The sequence below is a fragment of the Anas platyrhynchos genome, chromosome 20, assembly GCF_047663525.1.
Source record: "Anas platyrhynchos isolate ZD024472 breed Pekin duck chromosome 20, IASCAAS_PekinDuck_T2T, whole genome shotgun sequence".
Classification (NCBI taxonomy): Eukaryota; Metazoa; Chordata; class Aves; order Anseriformes; family Anatidae; genus Anas; species Anas platyrhynchos.
The window spans coordinates 588,033-608,657 of record NC_092606.1 but is presented as its reverse complement, the minus strand read 5'-3'; the positions used below and the strand labels follow the sequence as shown (position 1 = coordinate 608,657).

Here is a 20,625-nt window from a genome sequence, read left to right as displayed (position 1 = left end):
CGCGGCGCTCCCCGAGCCGCTGCCGGGCTCCTGCTGCTGCCGCCACCGCTCCGGGTAACCCCGACCGCCGGCCCCGGGGCTGCTCCAGAGCAGGGCAGAGCGCTTTCTGTCGGGGATCGTGGTGTTCGCAGGACTGCTTTAACTCAGCTCAACAGCTTTGTCTCTTCGCTGAGGAACAGCTGACAAATGGTTTCATCTTTCATTGACTAAGCCGCGGATTGTACTTTATGTTCAACTTTGTGTTTGGAGGAAATAGCCTGTTTGCAATATTGTGTTAGCTGGCATCTGCTCTGCATGGCTCCTGCTTTCTCCCCCCACTTATTAGTGTGAGTTGCTCTTTGCTTCAAAGGTTTACCGTGCTCTGATTTATTCTGTGCGTTCTCAGTCAGGGACTTCTCTCTCCTCCAGGACTGTGCTGCTCTGGCAACTTTGTTGTTAAAAATAGTACGAAATATGCATCCAAATCTCAGTGGCATACATACTTCTGATTTGGGATGGAGACAACATGGGCATTGGTGCAGATTGATGGCTTCCTTCTCTTTGTTTATTTTTTTCAAGTTGTGATTTTATAACAAAATGATACAAACGAAGAATTGATTATTTGGAGCCTTCATTATAAACTACACAGCCCATAACAAGAAGCCCTGGTTGTGCCCCCTGTCCCACCCCTAAGTTTTGGGTCCCAGGGGCCACCCCGTGTTTTGGTGCTGCTGCTGTAGTTGCTTTGCCTCGTACAACAGGTGCACTTGGGAGCAGGATTTCAGTGATGCTTTTGTGGGTGGGCTTTCTGCGTAGCTTGTGTTGTTGCTGCTGCTCAAGGATGTTTTCTTCTCCGTTTCTGGGGCTTTAGGTAGCCCATCAAAGCTGAGTGGATGGAAATAAACAACCCGCTGGTTTTGGTGGTTCTGAATGAGCAGCCCAGGAGGGTGCTCACCAGAACTGAGCCATGGAGCAGGTGTAGTCCCCGTCCTCCCCCTCCCATCCTCTCTGTCCCTGCCCCTGTGGGGGCCCCTGGCTGCCCTGCGAGGTGCTGAAGCCCCGTGCTGTAGTGGGGCAGTTGGAAAAGCGTGCTTACAGGGGCTCCGCTGAGCTCAGCTGAGTCCCGTGGGCATCTGCGCTGGCTGTGGCAGGGATATCGGAGTCAGTCTGGGCCAGGATCATGGGATTTGAACCCTGTGAGCAGCCCAACCGCCCCTCGGGTGCTGGATTCCAGTTCCCAGGGTCACCTCCTGGATTTTGGCTCAGGTGGCCAAGGGCCTTCACTGTCTGTCTTGGAGGGGCTGGTGGGCTCGGGGTCCCCATGCCCTCCCCAGCACTGGCCTGTCACCAGTGGAAGGCCCTGGCCATGGAGCAGGGCTGCAGGGCTGCCACGCTCTGGAGCCCCTTCTCCTGCTTTTCCCTGCCTGTGCACCGGGTGCGCGGGCCATGGGCACCCTGCGAGGCAAGCAGTGCCCAGCCCAGCACCGCCTGGCCCCTGGCCCCCCGCAGGCAGCAGGGCCCTGCTGGCTGCAGCGGGGCCGTTTGCACGAGGAGCAAACCCATCGCCTCCACAGTGGTGAGGCACTGAGGGGTGTTTGCTGTGCTCTCTGCAGGCAGAGGCAATGCCAGCTCCTGTGGCAGGGATGCGTGTCCCCGAGCGGGGGTCTGGAGGGACCTGGGTCCTGAACTGCTCCTCTGAAGGCTGTCTCTGCTGGAACTCATTGGTGGTTCCTGCATTCACCTCAAAATATGTCAGGAAAAGGAGGTAGTGCTTTACCAGTCATACAGAGAAGGCTTTTCCCAAAGAGACTCTGTTCCACCAGGTACCAGATTTCTGTGAATGAGCTCAGCATGACACTTGAAGGCTGAGAAAAAAATCTGGCTCTGAACTCTCACAGAATTTGGCCTGTAATGTGGGAGCCTGATTTTTTTTTTTTTTTTCTTTCCCCACCATCACATTGAGCAGAAACCCTCCCAGTGTAGTTCTTGCTGTGGGGTTTATTCAGGACAGTGAGAGTCATATAGACATCTTAAGGGGAGAACGAGACCCTGAGGAGTTTTTTTTTCCTGTCTGCTGTGGACTGAGGAGCCTTCACGGGAGTGATTGTGAGAATTCAAGCAGTGCTTTACGGTGACTGCTTCATCTTATGCAAGCTGCCAGGACCATCAAAGTGACATAATCTGAGGGAAAAGGAAGGGACTGTTAGCGGTATAGTCAAAAGGGACTCTGTTCCTCCACCTGCTCTTATTTTCTTTTTTTTCCTCCTACATTCAGTCTTTGTTCTGTGTTTGCAATTGAATTTTGCTTTACATGAGCCATATGCAAGTCTGGCAGGATCAGTGGCAGCTGCAGAGTCCCTGGTGGCCCATGTCCCTTTCTTATTAGCAACCCAGCAAAGTGCAGCACAACAAATTGACTTCAGCGAGCTCCCCGTGCAGGAGCGGGGTGATGCTTACCTTGTTCCCTCCGCACGCCTTCCCAGGCAATCAATCTCTCCATGCCTGCCCTGCTCGCTCGAGCTGAAGCGAATGAGCAATGTGCACCAACAGCTGGTGTGCGCGGGGCTGCAGCTCCCGCCGGGCATGGGGCTGCTCCTGACGCCAGCCCTGCTCCAGAAGTCTCAGCTCAGGGCACTCGTACCCGACCAGGTCCCGTCGCTGCTCCCCTTCCCTCGAGGTGGTGCCGCGGTGGCTCCCTCCCGCTGGGCAAAGCTGGCGGGCTGGGAGCCTCAGGCCAGGGTGCACCCTGCTGCTGCTTTGCTGGTCCCAGCTGTGTTAGAGGCAAACAGAAATAAGGCAAGGGCTTCTACCACAGTTGTCAGTTCACTGTCTGGTTCAGCAAGGGATGCTCGTAGGTACTCCCTCCTCTGAAGCCATTTGGAATGGAATCTTTGCACTGGTGAAGTCAATTTTTAAATTCCCGTATTTTTTGGGTGGGAGCAGTGCTTGGGTTCACAAAGACAGCAGCTCACATGTTTTTGGCCTCTCCCCACCTTCAGAAGCACTCCTGTCCCCCGTGCGCCCGTGGCACAGACGGCCGGGGGGAAGCAGTGTCCCTCCGCTGTTCGGAGCTGGTTCTGCACGCGGTGGGAGGCTCTGGTTTCTGGGAGCTGTTCTGTTTAATTTGCAAATTATTGAATCAGCTCAGAAATGGCTGCCCAAGGTTCCTTGGCTTGTGTGTTTTCAGGAATCAGATCAGACAATCCTTCTGGTCTTAAAAAGTCCACGAGTCCCTTGGCTCATTTATCCAACTGCTGCTGGAAATCACTGCTTCCTCTGCTCCTGGAAGTGAGATCAGAGAACAAAATTTGTAAGCGATAAAAATCTCTTTCCGCCATTATTTGCATATCAAGCGTTACTTTCCTAACGAGACAAATTGGGAAGTCCTTGGCGGGTTGGAAAGGATCCAGATTCCATCCAGCTGCAGGCAGGAGGTCGCTCTTCTCCCTTAGCGCAGAGCAGGACGGGCGGCTGCGCGGAGCGTGCCGGCACCTACTGAAACAAGCACAACGGCAGCACCCGCACCAGCGCGGGACGCCCTGAACCACTCTCAACAATATTTATTCTTGCTGCAGAGGAGTAATTAAAGTTAAACTCATTTGCAGTTAAATGTCACCTTGCTCTTAGCAGGGCTTTGGTTCCTGCTTGTGTGAGCTGTGCAGTCGGGAAGCCTCTGTGTGCACGCAGATGCGGGCTGGCAATTTACAAATACATAATTCATTGCAAGAAATCTGGACCAGAAACTGCTGTTCTCTTTCTTTGCTGACTCTCAGACTTCAGTGCGAGAAAGTAATGTTTCAGGTCAGGGCCAGTCTTAGCCCAGGACACAGCCAAGGTAAATCAGGTGACTGGGGAAAGCGTTGCACTGCAGGGGCTCTGCCTGCACCTGCTGTAAGCCCCGGAGCACCTGCAGCTTTGCAGAGCTGTGCACACGCGGTGGGAGTGCCTGCGGTGGCAGCTGGGGCCAGGCAGCCCCACAAGGGCCATGCCCGAGGCTGTCACCTCCCAGGGAGCAGTGACACAGCGGGGACCCCGCCAGGTCACTGGCTACGGGTGGAGCGTGGTGCAGTTGGGCTGCAGGGCCACACTTAAGCTCTTGCTGAAGATTTCCAGGAGTGACATCTGAGTGAATTGCCCTTGCTGCTGTTGCAAAAAAAAACTTTTTTTTTTTTCTTTTTTGGTGACTTGTGAGCAGGCGACTGAGGTCCACAGCTCCAGGCAAGGCCAGGAGCTCCCCAGCATCTTGGGGGCTGGACCTGGGGCAGAGTCAGGCCTTGTGCTGGAGGGTGCTGAGCTCCCCCGTGTCTCCTCTGCGACCCACTGAAGGGGAGGCTCAAACCTAAGGTGGGAACCCAGCCGTTAGGTACTGCTGAAATGCTGGGGAGTTTCCACATCCAGGACTGCAGCTCCACCTCACGTGTTCGCTGTGCTGGGTTCCCAGCCCGTGCGGGTGGCTCAGCTCCTGTGCAGCACAGGGGGCAGGGGCCGGAGCTGCCCGGCACCCCCCGGCTGCAGGAGCCTGCCTGCGCCTGCACCTGTGCTGCCGGGGCATCGGGCTGGGGCGGGCATGAGAGGCAGTAGAGGAGCCCGGCCCCTGTGAAAACTTCAGGCACTGGGCACTGAATATTAAATAAAGGAAGCAGGGAGCAGCTGGCAAGGTGATGCCCATCAAGGACAAAAAATGATGGTTCCAAATATAGAGGCTGTTAATTTACAGGACATCTTTGCTGTCCTTCTCAAGGATAAAGCATCCAGACAGCCGAACTTGTTGCAGGGGGTTGTGCTGCAGGAGATTTGTGTCTCCCTGCGCCAGGTTTCTTCTGCAAAATTAAGCGTAGGCACAAACGTAACCTGCGATGCTCCGAGCGTTTAGTTTACACAGCGTATCAAAAGGCAGAGCGCACACCGCGGGGTCAGCATGCCGACATCTCCCCTGCCCACGTGTCATTTGTACGAATGCACCGTGTCAGTGTGGGACCTGTCTGGTAAATCGGACAAACAGAACAAAGCGGCAGGATGCATTTACAAGTTTTCATTACACTTCAGAGTGAGAAGATGGGAGGAGACGTGCGCGCTGAGGCCAGCACCGCGTGGGGCCAGGGTGCGCGCAGCCCTGGCTTGGCCGCTGCTCCTCGCAGGGTGCTCGCGTCCCCCAGCCCCACGCCGGGGGCTCCAGCCCCGCGGTCAGCCTGTGCTCCGGGGTGCTTCGGGGTGCTGCAGGAGGGCACAGAGAGGTGGAGAGCATCACCACAGGGGTGCCTGGCTGCCCTGTGCGGTGGAGACATCTTTAACTAGGTGCTGATGAAACAGATGCAGGGTGTGGAGCTCCTGGGCTCTTCCCTCACAGGCGCTGTGGGCTCCCAGCAGTGGAGCCGTGTGGAGCTCTGTGCCCGGCCTCCCGACTGCTGGGTTCCCAGAGAGCTCTTCACAGCGCAGCACCGCAGGCTGCTTGGCTCCTGCTGGGCGGCTGTTTTAGTGGTAGCATAACACATCGAGGCAGGATTCGGCACTGAACAGGATGTTTTTATCAGAATTTCAGAGCATCAGCAGGGTTTGCAAAATTCATGACCTGAATTTGTAGGTGGTTTAGGGCTGCGAGGGGAGTGCTCTGAAGATCAGAGAGACTTCACCTGTCATCACTGCTCCGGGAACTCGCCCGTACACAAGCACTCAGAACAAGGGGAAAAGAAAAGGCCCCCCCCGCTCCCCCTCGGCACCCCTGGCTGGAGGGGGCCAGTGCTGCCCGGCAGGGCTCATCTCCCCGTCCTCGTCAGGAATCCCTGCCGTTGCGCCTGTGTAACTGCATTAAGGTATTTCCTTAATTAGATTTACTAACTATGTAGGATTCTACTTTTTTTTTCTTTTTGCCTTCTCTCTTAATTTGCCTAATGAGGAAAATGAAGAAATAAAATTACTAAAGCCATGCCTGCATTGCTTTCCGGGAAGCCTCTGCCGTGCCTGGTGCTGGCCCCGGCCCTTGCAGGGTGCGAGCGAGCGGCACGGCCAAAGCCCTGCCCGCTGTGCGCCCTGCAGCGAGTGGCGCGGGGCCACCCTGGTGGGACACATCCTGCAGGAGGCTGTCCTCCGCGGGGCACCCAGGCTGTCCTTCAGCTTGTGCCTGCCTGGCTCAGAGGAGCAATGTCCAGGAGGTGCTGCTCCGGAGGATGCTCTCATCCACCCTGTGCTAACGCCGGTGCCCAGGGGTGCCAGGCGGGGGCGAGGTGCACGCTGCCCCCCGCTCCCCATCGGGTGCTGCCTCCAAGACCTTGTGTTGCGGGACCAATCCTCGGGGTGCGTGTGCCCATTGTGCAAGGGAGAGACAGGTCAGCAGTGATTGCAGAGGCCGTTTGTTCCAGCCATGACGTGCCAAGCCCAGGCTTTCAGCTCATAATCATATTACTTTGTCCTTCCCCACCCCATCCTCGCACGGTTTGCTAATTGCAGCTGCAGACTGCAGGCGGCTCAGGCAGGAGATGTTTTCTCGTGCTGGCCTGGAGCAGAACTGGGTGGCAGCGGGCCGCGCTGGGGGGCTTCTGGCCCTTCTGGGCTTGGGGGCACGCAGTGCCTGGCTGCAAGGAAGCATCCAGGGACAGGGGGACTGCCAGCATCCCCCGGCCACCCTGTGGTCTCCAGCTCTGCAGGGATCCCTGGGGGATGAGCATCCTGGGTGGCTGCGGGGTGCTGGTGTGCTGCCTGGCATCCCTCGGCAGGGTCCAGCCATGCTGCAGCTGGGGCTCTGCTGGGACCGGAGCCCTTTGCCAGCCCCCAGCCGGCTGTGATGGGGCCGCGGCGAGCCCCCGCTCGCTCTGGTGCAGTCTTCATGTGAGCTCCTGGGGGTTGCTTGGACGTGCAGGTGTGCCCTGCACAGATAACGACATGCTAATCTTCCTCATGATTCGTTTGTCATCCCCAGAGGGTAATCTCCTCGAATTATGCTGATGGCCCTTGACCCTGTAGCTGACAGCAGAGTGAGTCGTGGGACATGGTTGCAATTTAACATAATGTATTTCCAGTGCATCAGGGCTAATTACAAGCGGCTGCTGGTGAATGGGTTTGTTTTGCTCTCCCTGGAAGTGCAATAGCAGTTCCAGCAGTTTGGCCCCAGAGAAGACATCAACATGTGATAGAAGAACATGTTGTTAAGTTGTGTGAGTGATTTTATAATACTTAAAATGTGATGCTATGGCAACCTGTTACAAATCCCAGATCAAGTCAAATTATTTGTATGCATCCTCGTAACTTTAATCTTTGTGAGGGCTGATATGTTTTATGCCTTTGAGGCCACTGTACAGATTGGTGCAATCAGCCAGAGAACAGGGTTCAAAGGAAGGAGAGCAAAGACGAGTGGTTGCCTCCAGAGCAGCCTGTGCTGTAGTGCCCTAGAAAGTCAAAGAGCAAATAGTAAAAATCTGTCATCCTGTTGTTTTTTTTCAGCAGTGGAGTCATGGTGGGTTTGTGGAGAGGAGACATGGAAGGAGCTCAATGGACAATACGGGTGGTCAGAGAATAAATCCTGCTGGTGCCCCTATGTAGTCCTACAGCATTTCGATTCATTTCTTGCACTGCAAATCTGGAAAATGTTATTTTCTTTTTAAAACAATCTCCATCAGCCTAGATGAGACCTGGCTGTGCAGCACAGCAGAGATGGGGACGGGCTGTGCCTTCATCTCGCAGCAGCCACCCGGGCAGGAGGGCCCCTGCTGTGCTGCAGCGTGCGGGGGGCTTCGCCTCTGCGCATCCCACCTGGGGCTGCGGGGTGAGCCCAGGCACAGCCACTGGTACTTGGTGCTCTTGGAAGAGCTCTGAGGACTGCAACCAGCAATTAATTAGACGTGTCAAAGGTTGGTCCCCTGGTCCCCAGGGCTCAGCTAGCCCTGTCCCTGTGTGCTGGTGGCCGGGCCGGGCTGCAGTACTGCCCCGGCATGGCCGAGCATCGCCCTGCCTTGCGCGGTGATGGTCCATGGCTGTGCCACCCCCTGCAGGGACGGGGCTATGGGGTTTGAAGCTGAGCCCTGAATTTCCCCTGATATCCAGCCGCCGTGTCCCTGGCTATAATTTAAGTCCATTATTTCTTGTTCCTTGGTTGTTAACTAATGGGAACTATTGATCTGTGTCCTGTTAGTGCCTTCCCTCTCTCTGTTCGCAGCCACCGTAACTCCAGCTCCTTGGCTCTCCTTTCTCCACCCGGACGCCTTGCAAGGGACAGGCCTTCACCCGCTCCCTTGCATCCTCTGCTTCTCTTTTGCACGGGGTGATTTGGAGTGGGGGCTTTTAATTTATGTTGTGATGGGGGCAAAAGGCTGTGGGCTGTGACCCAGGCGCAGGGAGGCGCGGGGCAGCTGGCGGGGCCAGGGGCTGGCAGGGCCGGGGCAAAGCCTGCTGCGGGTGGTGGCGATGCACGGGGCTGGGCCGGGGGGAGGCAGGTGGTCCTTCCTGCCACCCCTGCATGCACAGGCTGGGTGCTGAACCCTTGTCTGTGTGCACGTTTGTGTGTGCGCGTGTGTGCATGTATGTGTCTTAACAGATGGAGCTAAAGTCCATCGAGACTGGGAGAAGTCTATTAGCAAAAGCAGTTGTAAATACAGGCAGAAAGAGCAAAAAGCAGCGCTCGTCAAGCTCTGTCTCAGTCTCTTTCACTAGCAGGGACGCATCTGGGCAGCCACTCCGTGCTCGTGCAGTGGCAGCAGGGCTTGGCACTCGCTGTTGCCTCAGTGGTCTGGTAGAAAACCAGGTCTGCTCTGGGAGTGATTTGGTGGCACCCTGCAAACGACCTGTGAGAGTGTTCTGATTTGTTAAAAGTGCCCTTTCTGCAGTGCAGCTGCTGTTCAGACCCCTCACCCCCAGCAGGATCTCCTGTGGGTGCGGGGGTGCCCTGTCCGTGCCCCGGTGGGCATGGCTGTGCCAGGGGCTGCCCCTCCAGCTCTTCACTGGGAGTGAAGCACGGCTCCTGCAGAGCAGCCTCTGGGCAGTTTTTGTGCAAGAGGCTCTGCCGATGTACGGGTGCTGGGTGCAGGCACCCCGTTGCTTTTTTGGGGGGGCCTGGTGTGCACTGGAGCCTGGCGCCACACAGCATCGCCCCACGCGCCGCGCTCTGCCATCCCGGGGCGGGCTGCCATGGGAACAAACCTCGTTACTGTGAGATAAACAGTTGGACATTTTGGCCCAGTTTCTGCAGGACTAACCTGGCAGGGATGAGAGGAAACTAAATTAAATCTCAGATTTTCTGACTCCCAGAGTAGCATCTGGCACTACCACTGCGTGTGACGATTTGATTGTCTGCCTGGGAAGTGATTTTTTTTTAAAAGGCACAGTGTATTTTTATCAAATAATCAGCGGAGGGCTTTGGGTCCACCTTATCAAGGCTGAAGAGAGTTTTGGGCTGCATTTCTTGGCAGGATCTTGGTACAGCTGCTTCTCCCCTGCCTTTCCCAGTGTTTCAAGTCCTTGTGAGACCCCCCCCAAAGTGCAGCACCTGTGCCCTGGTGCCCCTCTGGTGTGGCAGTCCCGTCAACGGGCCCTCGCCAAGCCCCAGCCTGGTGGAACCTGGTGGGTTCCTGCCAGCACCGCGGAGCTGAGCGCCCGCTCCCCCATCCGTGGGTCCGTGTGCCGAGATGTGGGGCTGTGTGTGAGCAGCCCAGCCCGTGCAGGGCATGGGGCTCTGCAGAGAACTTTTGTATCACCTTTTTGTGCAGCTGTCTTTTTTTTCTTCTCTGATGTGAGATTATTTTGCAAAGAGAGCATTAGGGCCTCTTGGTTTAACAGAAATGTCCCCTGCGTTTCCTTATCTCCTGCCTCCGCTGCTCACTTTCCTCCCAAACCTTCGGGTGCAGGGAGAGCTGACCGGCTCTCATTCTGTTTTGCAGGAAGCAGGAGCTGCTGAACAGCTCGGATGTGACCCTCCCGGACCGGCCGCTGTCCCCCCCGCTCACCGCCCCCCCCACCATGAAGGTGAGTGCGCGGGCGCTGCGCGGGGGCCGCTGCCCCCTCCTGCTGGCGGTCCCGGCGCGTGGGTGCGCCGTCCAGGCGGGGTGCTGGTTTTGGAAACTGAAGCCAGCGAAGAGCAGCACTTCCAACGCAGCAACTGTACCAGTCTGGGCTGTTCTGAGCGGAGCAGAAGTAGGTGGTTTCTGGAGATCAGCCTGCAGCATGTTCAGACACCATCAGCTACAGAGGGGCGTGCGTGCCAATGGGCCTGATCCTGCGCTGCCTGTTACGTTACGCAATCCCGAGCAGTGATGCCAGGCAGGGGGCAAAGCCTGAACGCTGTTACCCCTCTGATCAGCCCCCCAAGCTCCCCTGTGCTGCTTGAGCGGCTGCTTGCCCAGGCGGACCACGTGGCCCTACGGCAGGGCTGGCTGTGTGCCCACCACCGGCTCTGTGCCCGCAGGACCCGGTCAGTGTGGCTGCTGGTCCCTGATCTTTGGCCGCAGTGGAGCCGGTGGTTGAGGGACTCAACTCCTCTGCTGCTGTCGGAGTAACCTGAGTAATCTGTGCAATGACTGAGTTTCCAGACAAAGGAAATGGTAGCTCTTCTCCCTGGGTTGCTGCAAAGTATTCAATATGTTGCCACCCGGGAAATTACTCATTAAGCTGGAGAAGATGAGATCGATGAGAGGATTACGCGATGGCAAAGAACCTGGTTAAATGGTTGTCAAGAGCAAGGGGGCTTGGAAATAGGATATTGAGCTGGAGGAGATTATTAGCAGAGTTTCTCGAGTTTTGGTTCATTTGTACTTTTGTTGATGACCTGGGTGCACAGAGTTGGAGCGAGCTGACAAAGTTCACTGGTGACACGAGGTGTGGCACCTCGGTGCTGTTGCAGAGGAGGGGACTCACTGCTGAGAGATGGGGGGAGCGGGGCATGGGGGTGCGGCAGTGGGGCACATTGGCCTCAGGGCATTGGGCAGTGGCACGACCCTGCCCACGGTGCAGCGGAGGCACAGGGAGGCAGCGCACAACGTGTGTGCCTTGTGCCACTGCTCCTCGCACCGCCTTGCCCGGCATCGGCACGGCTGAGACCTGGCATCTGGGTCCTGCCTGGAGCTGGGCAGGAGCAGCGCTGGGGCAGCTCTCCTCGCTCCTTCCCGAGGGCAGAGACACCTCAGGCCTCTGCAGCATCCCCTGGCTGTGAGTTTCACAGCTGAGCTGTGCGGTGCGAGAAGGTTCATCCTTATGTGCACTTTGTACTTTCTGCTTAATTTCAGGCACAGGCTGCAGACAGCTTGCTGCAGACGCTGTCTTCCTGCAGTGCAATGCGTTGCTAATGCAGCTGTGTGAGCAAACTCCTCTTAAGAGCATGGAGGCTCTGCTAGCAAGAATGTGTTTTCCTGGTGTAGTTTAAATTCCCTGAATGAGGCAGGCTACAATGGCAAGAACCTCCTTTGCTGGTGCGATTCTATGGTCAGGATTGCCTCCCATCAGTCCTTGGAGGGAGGAATTTGTCTTGCACTCATAATCAGCATGGCTGTGCAGCAAAACTGCGCGCAGACCGAGCCAGCAGGGCACAGCACTGAGCGGCTGTGGGGTAAGCAATCCATCTGTTCCTGGGACTCTCCTGCTGCTCTCCCTGTTCCACCGATGTTGGTCCTGGAGTCTCGGGGGGGAAGGAGAAGGGCAGTGCATGCAGCCCCAGCTGCTGGGTCGGTGTTTGCGGTGCTGTTTGTCCCCTCCCGCTGGGGTGGGCAGGGATGCAGCCCCGCGGCTGCCTCCACGTTCCCTCTACACGGCTCTCCCCGGCTCTGTCGTGTGGCCAGGACCCTGCCTTGCTCCCTGTGGCCGTGCCAGGCATTTCCAGCAGGCTGGGACAGGCGGGGGCACGGCACCGGGCAGCCGTCCCCCAGGGTGCAGCCGGCTCACCGCCCGCGCTCCGAGCCGCGTGCCAGCAGCAGAGCGTGCATCCCATCCTCGTGCCAGCGAGGCAGAGGAACAGCCAGCAATTTCCTGGCTGGACTTCGGCTGGCGCCCAGCAAGGGGAAGCCGAAGCCCCCGCGTTGTTTACCACCCGCAGAGGACACCACGTTTCCCCGGGTGGCTCTGGGCAGTGCGGCGGTTCCGTTTTGGGGGTTTCCAGCAGCAGCGGTGCCCCGAGGGTCCCGGCTGAGGGCAGCCCCGTGTGCCTGGCCCTGCTGCGTGGCTGTGCGGGAGCTCACCCTGGGCTTGGCAGCAGCCGGTCCCACAGGGGTAAGGTATTGATCCCAGGTTTTAACTGAGGACAGTGAGTGTTGGAGCAATTAAGGGAGAAAAATTATCGCGTGGCTTCTGAGGGATGAGGGCTGCTTTCCTTCTGGAGAAGGAAAGAAAAGGCTGGGAGCTTTCTTCCATAGGGGCTCTGAAGGCAGGCTTGAAGGGTCAGCGTGGATATTTGAGCATGGAAACTGCAGATGATATACTGAAGTTTTGCCCAAGCTTTCTGGAATTAACTGTCTTTGTAAATCTGCCGCTGTTTATTTTTTTTAATTCAGTAGCTTTTTAGTGGCAGCGCTTTTCCTCTTCTCTCTCCTTTTTGTGAGAGCAGAGTGGACTCTCTAAGGGACCAAACCTGTTTGCTCCATTTCCCTATCCGCTCTCAGATATTTGACATTTACTGTGAAACGAGCCCCTGGCTCGAGCCCTGATGGTTCCCTACAGGGGATCCTCAGAGGTCAGGCAGCAAGAGGGAGCAGCTTTCTCTGTCCTGACCAACCAGCCACGTACAGACAGTGACCCCACTGCAGCCTTGCCATGTGTGGAAGGACTTCTCAGCATATTGGACCTTATCTCAAAACTAAAACCCGCCGCACAGCTAACAACCCGCAGCCTGGCCTTGCTGCTCCCAGGGGCCCAACCGTGCCATGGGCAGCAGCGTGCGGCTGCTGCCTCTCCATTGCGGTCCTGCCGGGCCTCTGCCCTGCCAGGGAAGCGAGTTGTTGGTGCTGTTTGTGTTTTGCAGAAAGGTGTTAAGCGGCCTGCTAGCAGCTGCTGAAGTTCAGGTTGGATGCTCTGACAGCAAGCGTGCAGCCCCTGCTGCCTCCTTGTGCTCGTTCTGCTGCAGTGCTCCCTCACAACTTCCTAATTTTGGAGCCACGGGGCGGATGGACCATGAGCATCCGCACACTGTGCAGGACCACCTGTGTCCTGAAGAGCTTCTGCCTCTGGCTCTGTCCTGATGATGTTCTACATGGAAATGCTGAGGCAGGGGGCCTGCTGGCAGGGGCCTGCTCCTCCCGGCAGAGCTGCACTGGGGGCTGCAGGGGCAGCATTTTGGCAGTGGGGGGTCCCTTCTTCCATCACACAGGACCTCACCACCCTGGCTCATGCTGGCCTTGGGGAACGAGGCTGGTGATAGAGGACAGTCTGTGGGACCAGGCTCTGCAGGCAAGGCTGGCAGCACCTGCTTCGCTGCTTGTTCTTCGTCTTTATAATCACATAATTAAAGCAATTAAAAGGTGATTACTGACTTGTTCTGCTTTATGGCAGGTTTAAAGGATGGCAAAATCTTTTACAGGTGGCACAAAGTGTCCTTTTGGAAAAGTGAGGTGGAGCTGGGGCTCTTCTATGGGTGATCCTTTGCCAAGTGCCGGGGAGCCCCTGAGTTGCCAAACACGACTAAAAACCATATGGATCTAGCCGTGCTGCTGAGAAGCTAGGAAGCAGGAGTGAGTCGGGTCAGTATCCTTGGTGCTCATCCTGGTCTGGCACTGTTCCTCCGAGATTTGAAGGTGCTTCCCAGAGAGCTGTGTGAGTTCTGGTATCCCCGTCACAGCGAGGGATGAGGGTCATGCAGGGGGTGGGAGCAGGGACAGCAGAGTCCCTGGTGGCTGTGACACCCGTTCTTTGGCAGAGTCACAAGGGCATTTGGGCAAAGCAGTGGTGTGCTGCCTCCTCCCCGGGCCGTTCTGGGGCAGAAAGGCCCTGCTGGTGCTGGTGCCCAGTCTGCAGCTTCTGGGTCACCAGTCTGGGGTGTCCAGAGCTGATTTTGTGAGGTTTTATGGTTGGGATTCGTTTGTCTCCCTCGGCAGGGCTGTGGCTTTTTTGTGCTTGCTGATGCCAGGTGGTTCCAGCTGGGGAGGCTGAGTGTTGTGCATCAGGCATTTGCTGCTTCCCATCGGGGACAGGGGAAAAGGCACGTGAGTGGCGAGGCACCGATGGGCCTGACTTGTCCTGGGTGTCCTGAGACTTTGTGGCTCACCTTCCTTTGAGTAAGCAGAAAAGGGAGGGCTTGGGGTTTGGAAGTATTTGGAATGCATTTGAAACCCATCTGGGCACAGGCAGAGCCCGTCCAGCTGGGTGCTGGCCACCCAGAGGCGGTGAGCGACAGCTCGCTCCTCCTGCAAAACCAGTTGTCCTGGTGGACGGTGTAAAACTGGTGGATTACTTTTTTCTGATGTTCCCTTGGCCTTTTCCCCTATCGGCCCCTTCACTGGTGTCCCTGTTTCCCTCTTTGACCCCACACCACAGGGACTTGCCACACACGTTGCCCCCGCAGCACTGGGTCGGGGGGCAGCAGTCCCCTGCTTCGTGCCCTGCCTCACAGGCAGCGCTGTTTGACCCGGTGCTTTGCAGGATGAGGGTCCCGAGCTCTGAGCCCGTGGGAGCAGGGCTTGGGCACCCTGCTTCCAAAGGGACAGCCTGTGGCACCTTGCCAGCTTGAAAATAAATAATGGTGAGGAAGAAAAATCAAAATGTCCTCTGCTCGTCTGCACTTGCGGCAGGCTCAGGCTGCTCCGAGCTATTTCTGGCACTTGGCTGTGGTGGCTCAATGTGCGTGCAGTGCTGGCACTGATCCTGCAGCCTGGGGGCACGGCACCAGTGGCCTCACGGAGGGGTCTCACCAGGACCCTGCATCACAGTGTGGCTGTCACAGGGTGAGGGGGTCCCTGCGAGGGGCAGACCCCACGGCAGTGGTTGGGACACGGTGCCTGCCGCCTGGTAACTCCGGCTGTGCCGGGCTCTTCTTGCTCTGATGCCCGGACAGGCCAGGTGTAGCTGTGCAGCAGGACTGGGGAGATGGGGATGTGGGCTTGGTGGGAGCAAACCCAGCGTCCCCCTTCCCATTGCCTGCTGCCCTCCCCTTGGCTCCCCCACTGCATCTCCTGCGTGCCCCACGGCCCTCCCGGAGCCGCGCCAGTGTTCAAACCTTTGCCTGCTTCCTGCCCAACCTGTTTCAGGCACTTCCCCTCAGAGCCACCCTTTTAAATAACAAAGCAGCAGTCCTGCAGTGCCTCTGGCTTGGAGAAACATTAACGAGGGGAGGTGTCGGGGCTGGGGATGGTGTCCAGGCTGGCGCCCAGCCTCCCCGCTCTGCACTGGGCTCCTGTCAGGACGTGTGGCAGCAGCAGCAGCTCCCGGGGCATGAAGACGGCTGTCCTGGCTGATGTGGCAGGGGTGATGTGGGGACGATGATGGATTTCCTACGGGGCCTGCTGGTGAGTGCCATGCCGCCCCCAGGGAGCGCAGGGAGTGCGGGGCGAGCATCTGGCTGCGAGCACCTCCGTGTGCTTGGTCCTCAGTCGCTCTTCTGGTAAAGTCTAGCTTCTAACTTCTTTCTTTCAGTTTTCTTTCTGGGTGTCATTTTCTTTGTAAACCTTCAATGTGGGCATTTACTGGCTGTGCTGCTGCTTCTGCTCTGAGTCGCTCCTAGTCCGCAGGCACCTGCTTGCTGCAAGGTGCCTCCAGGGTGCTGCGCGCGGTTCTGCAGACACTGCCCCAGCTAACCTGCCTTTGGGCCAGACTCAGTGCTGAAGGAGAGGAATAAATGTACTTTTCTGTGCTGGAATGCTGGGCTGTGATGCTGTGCATCCCTTCTCTGTGCTGTCAGGGTAACAAGTTTAGCTGTGAGGGAGCATGGACACGTGAGCAGGAAGGCAATAACAACCGTACCATTTTTGGCTTGAGTATTTTGTGTTCCTGAGGTCATTAGGACAAGCTACTGGACAGGTTTGCCCTGCCTAAGGTGGCAGGGGAAATGACTTTCCACACTCATGTTGCCTTTGCGTGCATTTAAAAAGCAGATGCAGTCATGGCAATCTGGAGCAGATAGGCTCAGTGACTCAACTGGAGTAAGGATAAACTCTGTGCTGGCTAAATCCACTGCAGGTGACATAACTTCCGACTGAGCGACACAAAGGTATAATTGTCTTAACTGTAATTATCAAAATATTTGTGGCCCAGTAAAGCTTAACTTCAAGTATGCATAAATTCCTAATGGGTACACACTGCTGTTTGGTTTATTAAATGTGTGTACACATTTTCTACCGGAACTCACTTCAGAAGTTGGATCAGGTTTAGCCCTGTGGTTTTGCCTGTCTGGTTCTGGCTGCTGGCAGTGGGACCTGAAAACTATTTTAATTGTTTCAAAGAGCATGTGTCCATTGTAGAGACCTGAAGTGGACCTTAAAAGGAGCTTGAAATAAGGAAAAGCCTTTTGAAAGTGCTACTAGTTTGGGCACAGAGCTCTTTTGAACCCTGGGTTCATTTTTTTCTTGCTGCAGGTGCAGGCGATAAAAAAGGGGCATAGTCTAAGGGTAGAAATATGGCCAAGGCTGCTGCTGGGGTGTGCGAGTCCCTTGCTGTGCTGCAGTGTCTTCCTTCCACCACAGCCGCTGTGAACTGGCGCAGCCACTGGGCTGCTCATGCAGCAAGCCTTGCTTTGGCTTGTTATGTTTATCAGAAAGAAAACCAGTGTTTTTTATTTCTTCACCTCCTTCTCTGTTTTTTTTCTCTCTTTTCTGTCTTTTGAGAAATTCAGTTTAGTCTAGAGTTCAGTGTTACTTACCCCAGTGCCGTGCTCTTTGCCGTGACGCCCCTGCCCCATGTCCGGCACAGAGCGTCAGAGAACCAGCAGTGCCGCCGCTACCCGGCCTGCTCCCTGCTCTCCCTGCCCATTCCGAATTAGGCTGTAGCCCCAGCCTCTGCTCAGCAGTGTGAATCATCATACCAGCCTCCTGCAGACGCAGCGAGGGATAGCCAGAGCAAAGGCGGCTTAAAGGAGGTTGGGGAGAGGAGGAAAGAAGCTGCTTCACCATATCTCCAGCAAAGCCACATATTGGTTTACTGGGAGTGCCCTGGTATTTACAGCTGGAGTCTGCCTAGATAATCTATTTGCATGTACCCAGGAGCAGGACAGGCCATGTGAGGGTGGGGGACCATGCAGCCGATGTCCACAGCGGCTGTACTGCCCAGGGCACAGCCCTGCAGGTGCCGATGCATCAAGGAGCCGGTGCTGGCTGCCAAGAGTGAATTTTCCCCACGCCCTTGCCCCATTCCTGCCCTTGCCTGCTGTGCCCCAGCTGCCCTGGCAGCACCAGCACAGGAGCAGGGGGCTCTGGGCAGTGCAGGTAGGGCGAGACAGGAGCAGCATTTCCTCAAGTCCCCCCTCTCGTCTGTGGTTGTGCACCTGCGAGCCTGCCCCAGGCTCTCAGCCTATCCAGAGGTGCCGGGGAGCTGGGATGCTGGTGGGACGGGGCAGCTCCTGGCAGCAGCAGGGCTGGTGACAGGCTGCAGGAGCGGGACATGCTGCCCAGCCGCGGGGTCAGGACAGCTGAGCCGCTCTGCTCCACGTCTCCAGCCTGTGTCGGCACTGTGGGGAGCTGGAAATGGGGGACTGAGCGGCCTGAGAAAAAAACTGGGAACAAAAGGGACCCAAAGAGGTTGTCCAAACTACAGTGCCAGCACTGATGTGATTAGAAAAAGAAATAACTAAAGAGCATTTATCAAACTTTACACAAGGCAGGCTGGGAAGTTGTCCGGGGTGAGTGTTATTTGCAGGTTGAGCTGCACGGTGCAGGGCAGGCTCTGAGGCACACCGAGGCACCGGGCACTGCTGGGGCTGCCAGTGGGAGGAGCGCCCGGCCATGGCCTGGGCTGGGGCTGCCGGACCTCATGCCCACTTCAGTTGGACAGGAGATTTCTCTCTTTTCTTTTTCAGTCTGCAGAATTCTTCGAAATGCTGGAGAAAATGCAGGTGAGCAGCGGTGTGTCGGTGAGGCCTGTTTCCCAGGTTTGCCCTCCCCATGCCCGTCCCCATTTCGCGGTGCGCCGGCTCCCCGCAGACAGCTCTGCTCCTGCCGCTGCCGCAGGGTGACTGTCCTGAAACGTCCTGCCCTGCCCTGCCGGCACCCCCTGTGCTGCTGGAAACAGCTTTGTTATTCCGTCTGTTGGTTTTGTTCCAAACAGGCACCAAAACTTGAAGAACAGAGAACTGGAAGCCAAAAGCATAAGGTTTGTTGATTTATTTTTTTTTCTAGCATGGATCTTTTCAAGCACCCCCCCTTATCTCTACAAATCTGGGCTTTAATGTTTGTAGCCCAAGACAGTCACTGTAAGGACTAAAAAGGATTTCAGTGTTATCTAAAAGCAAGGCGCTGATTGAATTGCAAAGATAAGAGAGTGGTGCTTGTAAATCTCTAATCCAGCTTTGTGTCCAAACCTGTGTATTTCAGCGGAGAGTGATTTAAAATGGCTGGGTTTTGTATAAGGCACAGGGAAGCTTGTACCACTAGCTGGGCGGGGGAGCAGGGAGCAGCAGGACAGGATGCTGGGGGCTCACAGGCCAGATCCAGGCCGTGCTGGGGGCTCAGCCGCCTCGCCCGACCTTGCCACTCAGTGCCTGGGTCAGGTTTGGGGTGTGGGTTGGCAGGACCAGCTCGCTGGGCAGCACTCCCCGATTGTGCTGGGGAAGGCTGTGGTTTTAGGGGATGGCTAGCAGGGAGCAAACACTCATAGGCGGTCTTTTGATTCCTTTTTCCAGGAAGACTACATCCCGTACCCCAGCATCGATGAGGTGGGTGCTCTGCAACACGCTCGGGCAATGCCTTTCCCAAAGTGCCGACAGAAGGGGAGCGTGCAGAGATCCTGTTCCCAGCAGGAGCTGTGCAAACCCCATCTCCTCTCCCCTTGCTCCACCTCTGTGGCTGAGCTCTTCCCAGGCAGCACATAAGCCCTCTTCAAGGGGAGGGAAGAGGCACTGGAGAGGGGCAGAGCCTGCCCTGCAGCGCGGGGCTAGGGACTGTTGCGGGAGAGGCAGCTGGGGAGGGGGCAATGAGGCCCCATGGCTGGACCCCAGCGCTGCCCAGCTTCCCTGTTCCTCCCCAGATCCTTGATAAGGGCAGCCCCTACCCACTGATCATCCTGCCCCAGTTCGGGGGATACTGGATTGAAGACCCGGAAAACCTTGGCACGCCCACCTCATCTGACAGCAGCATCTGCGAGGAGGAGGAGGAAAACCTCAGCCCCAGCACCTATGGGTACAAGCTGGAGTGCAAAGGAGAGGCCAGAGCCTACAGGAAACATTTTCTGGGGAAGGTAGGTGCTAGAGGCAGCAAGGAGGCAGCTGAAAAATGCTCCTACCCTGCCCAGGAGAAAAAAAAAAAGTCCTAAAATTGTGAGCAAAATAGGCAAATTTTACAATTTGCCCTCTTGCAAGGAGAAGGGATGGCTGGTGTGCAGCAACGGCCACGGTGCCCAGCCACCTGCAGGAGCCGGGGGGGGCACAGGGCAGTCTCCTGCTGTGCACAAGCTGAGCCACCTTAACCTGCTTTCTCTATTTGTAGGACCATTTAAATTTTTACTGTACGGCCAGCAGCCTGGGAAATCTGATTCTTTCTATTAAGTGTGAGGAGGCAGATGGCACTGAATACTTAAGGATTATACTCAGGTATGGAGAAAAGAAGCACAGTGCTTAGCCAAGTGTTTTCTCTCTGGAAGGCTCTTGCTTTGTTTCCGCTCTAAATGCTGCGGGTGTGCCGGCAGCACACACGTGTCGCCCACATGGAAGGGCTCGGGTTGGGTGGGAAGCCAGAGGCATTGTCCTGTAGTGACTGCCTGACTTCTGATAATGAACACAAGGCTTTGATTTGCTGCTGAAACTGAGTGTGGAACTCTCCATGACACTGGGTAATATCTGTCATATCTGTCACTGTCCTTCCTGTAATCTGACAGGGCCCAGGGTGGCTGAACTGTTGTCTCATTTCTCCTCTGAACTATGAATATTTTAAGATCTGCAGAGATTAAAAGAAAAAATGAGCCTTTGCTTGCTAACCCAGCCCAGCAAGTCCAGCAGAACATCTCCCAGGGCCTGGCAGAGCCTCCTGCGGCAAGCACGCCACAGAGCCAGCCATGGCTGGCACGCAAGGAAGCTCCGGTGCATCTGGTATCGCCAGATCCTCCCGAACATCTGTTCATTTCTTTTTCTTTGCCAGATCCAAAGTGAAGACATTGCATGAAAGGATCCCTCTGGCTGGATTTAGCAAGCTGCCTAGCATCCCACAGATAGCAAAGGTAACCGGCACGGAGTGCCTGCTGTGTGGGCATGCAGCGCGCGGCAAAGCCTGCACTGTGCTGGGTCTGTGGGGCAGCCGTTCCTTCAGATTTCCCAGGCCGGGCTGCCCGTGGCTGCCTGCTGGTGGCTCCAGGCAGGGTCCCAGCGCTCCTGCGGGGGCTGATGACACTTTTCCCTTGCTCCCAGGCCTTCTGCGATGATGCCTCCGGACTGAAGTTTAACCCAGTTCTGTATCCCAAGGTGAGGATCTTACCCCATGTTGGTTGCATGTTCAACCAAGGACAGGTAGGGTTAATTCTCTCTTTCTCCTATGACCCAGAAGCTCTGATACAGAGCGTAGGCACTTGTACTGCATCTTCCTAGCTCTGTCCCTTTGCGAAAGTTCCCCT

The 20,625-nt window shown here is 56.4% G+C and overlaps 1 protein-coding gene across 17 annotated transcripts in view; it reads left to right on the top strand.

The window, feature by feature from the left end:
• The window catches only part of RAP1GAP2 (RAP1 GTPase activating protein 2), a 74,840-nt gene that overhangs the window by 37,854 nt on the left and 16,361 nt on the right, over positions 1-20,625 (top strand). For 11 of the 17 annotated variants that reach the window (XM_072026034.1, XM_072026035.1, XM_027471918.3 and 8 more), the window contains 8 exons: positions 9,843-9,927; positions 17,885-17,920; positions 18,133-18,177; positions 18,707-18,739; positions 19,051-19,260; positions 19,509-19,612; positions 20,157-20,235; positions 20,423-20,476. In XM_072026034.1, the coding sequence (XP_071882135.1) occupies positions 9,843-9,927; positions 17,885-17,920; positions 18,133-18,177; positions 18,707-18,739; positions 19,051-19,260; positions 19,509-19,612; positions 20,157-20,235; positions 20,423-20,476 (646 nt within the window). Of the gene's footprint in view, positions 1-9,842; positions 9,928-15,167; positions 15,479-17,884; positions 17,921-18,132; positions 18,178-18,706; positions 18,740-19,050; positions 19,261-19,508; positions 19,613-20,156; positions 20,236-20,422; positions 20,477-20,625 lie in introns of those variants that run through there. The other 6 variants (XM_027471926.3, XM_021273393.4, XM_027471920.3 and 3 more) reach the window with 3 other exon arrangements.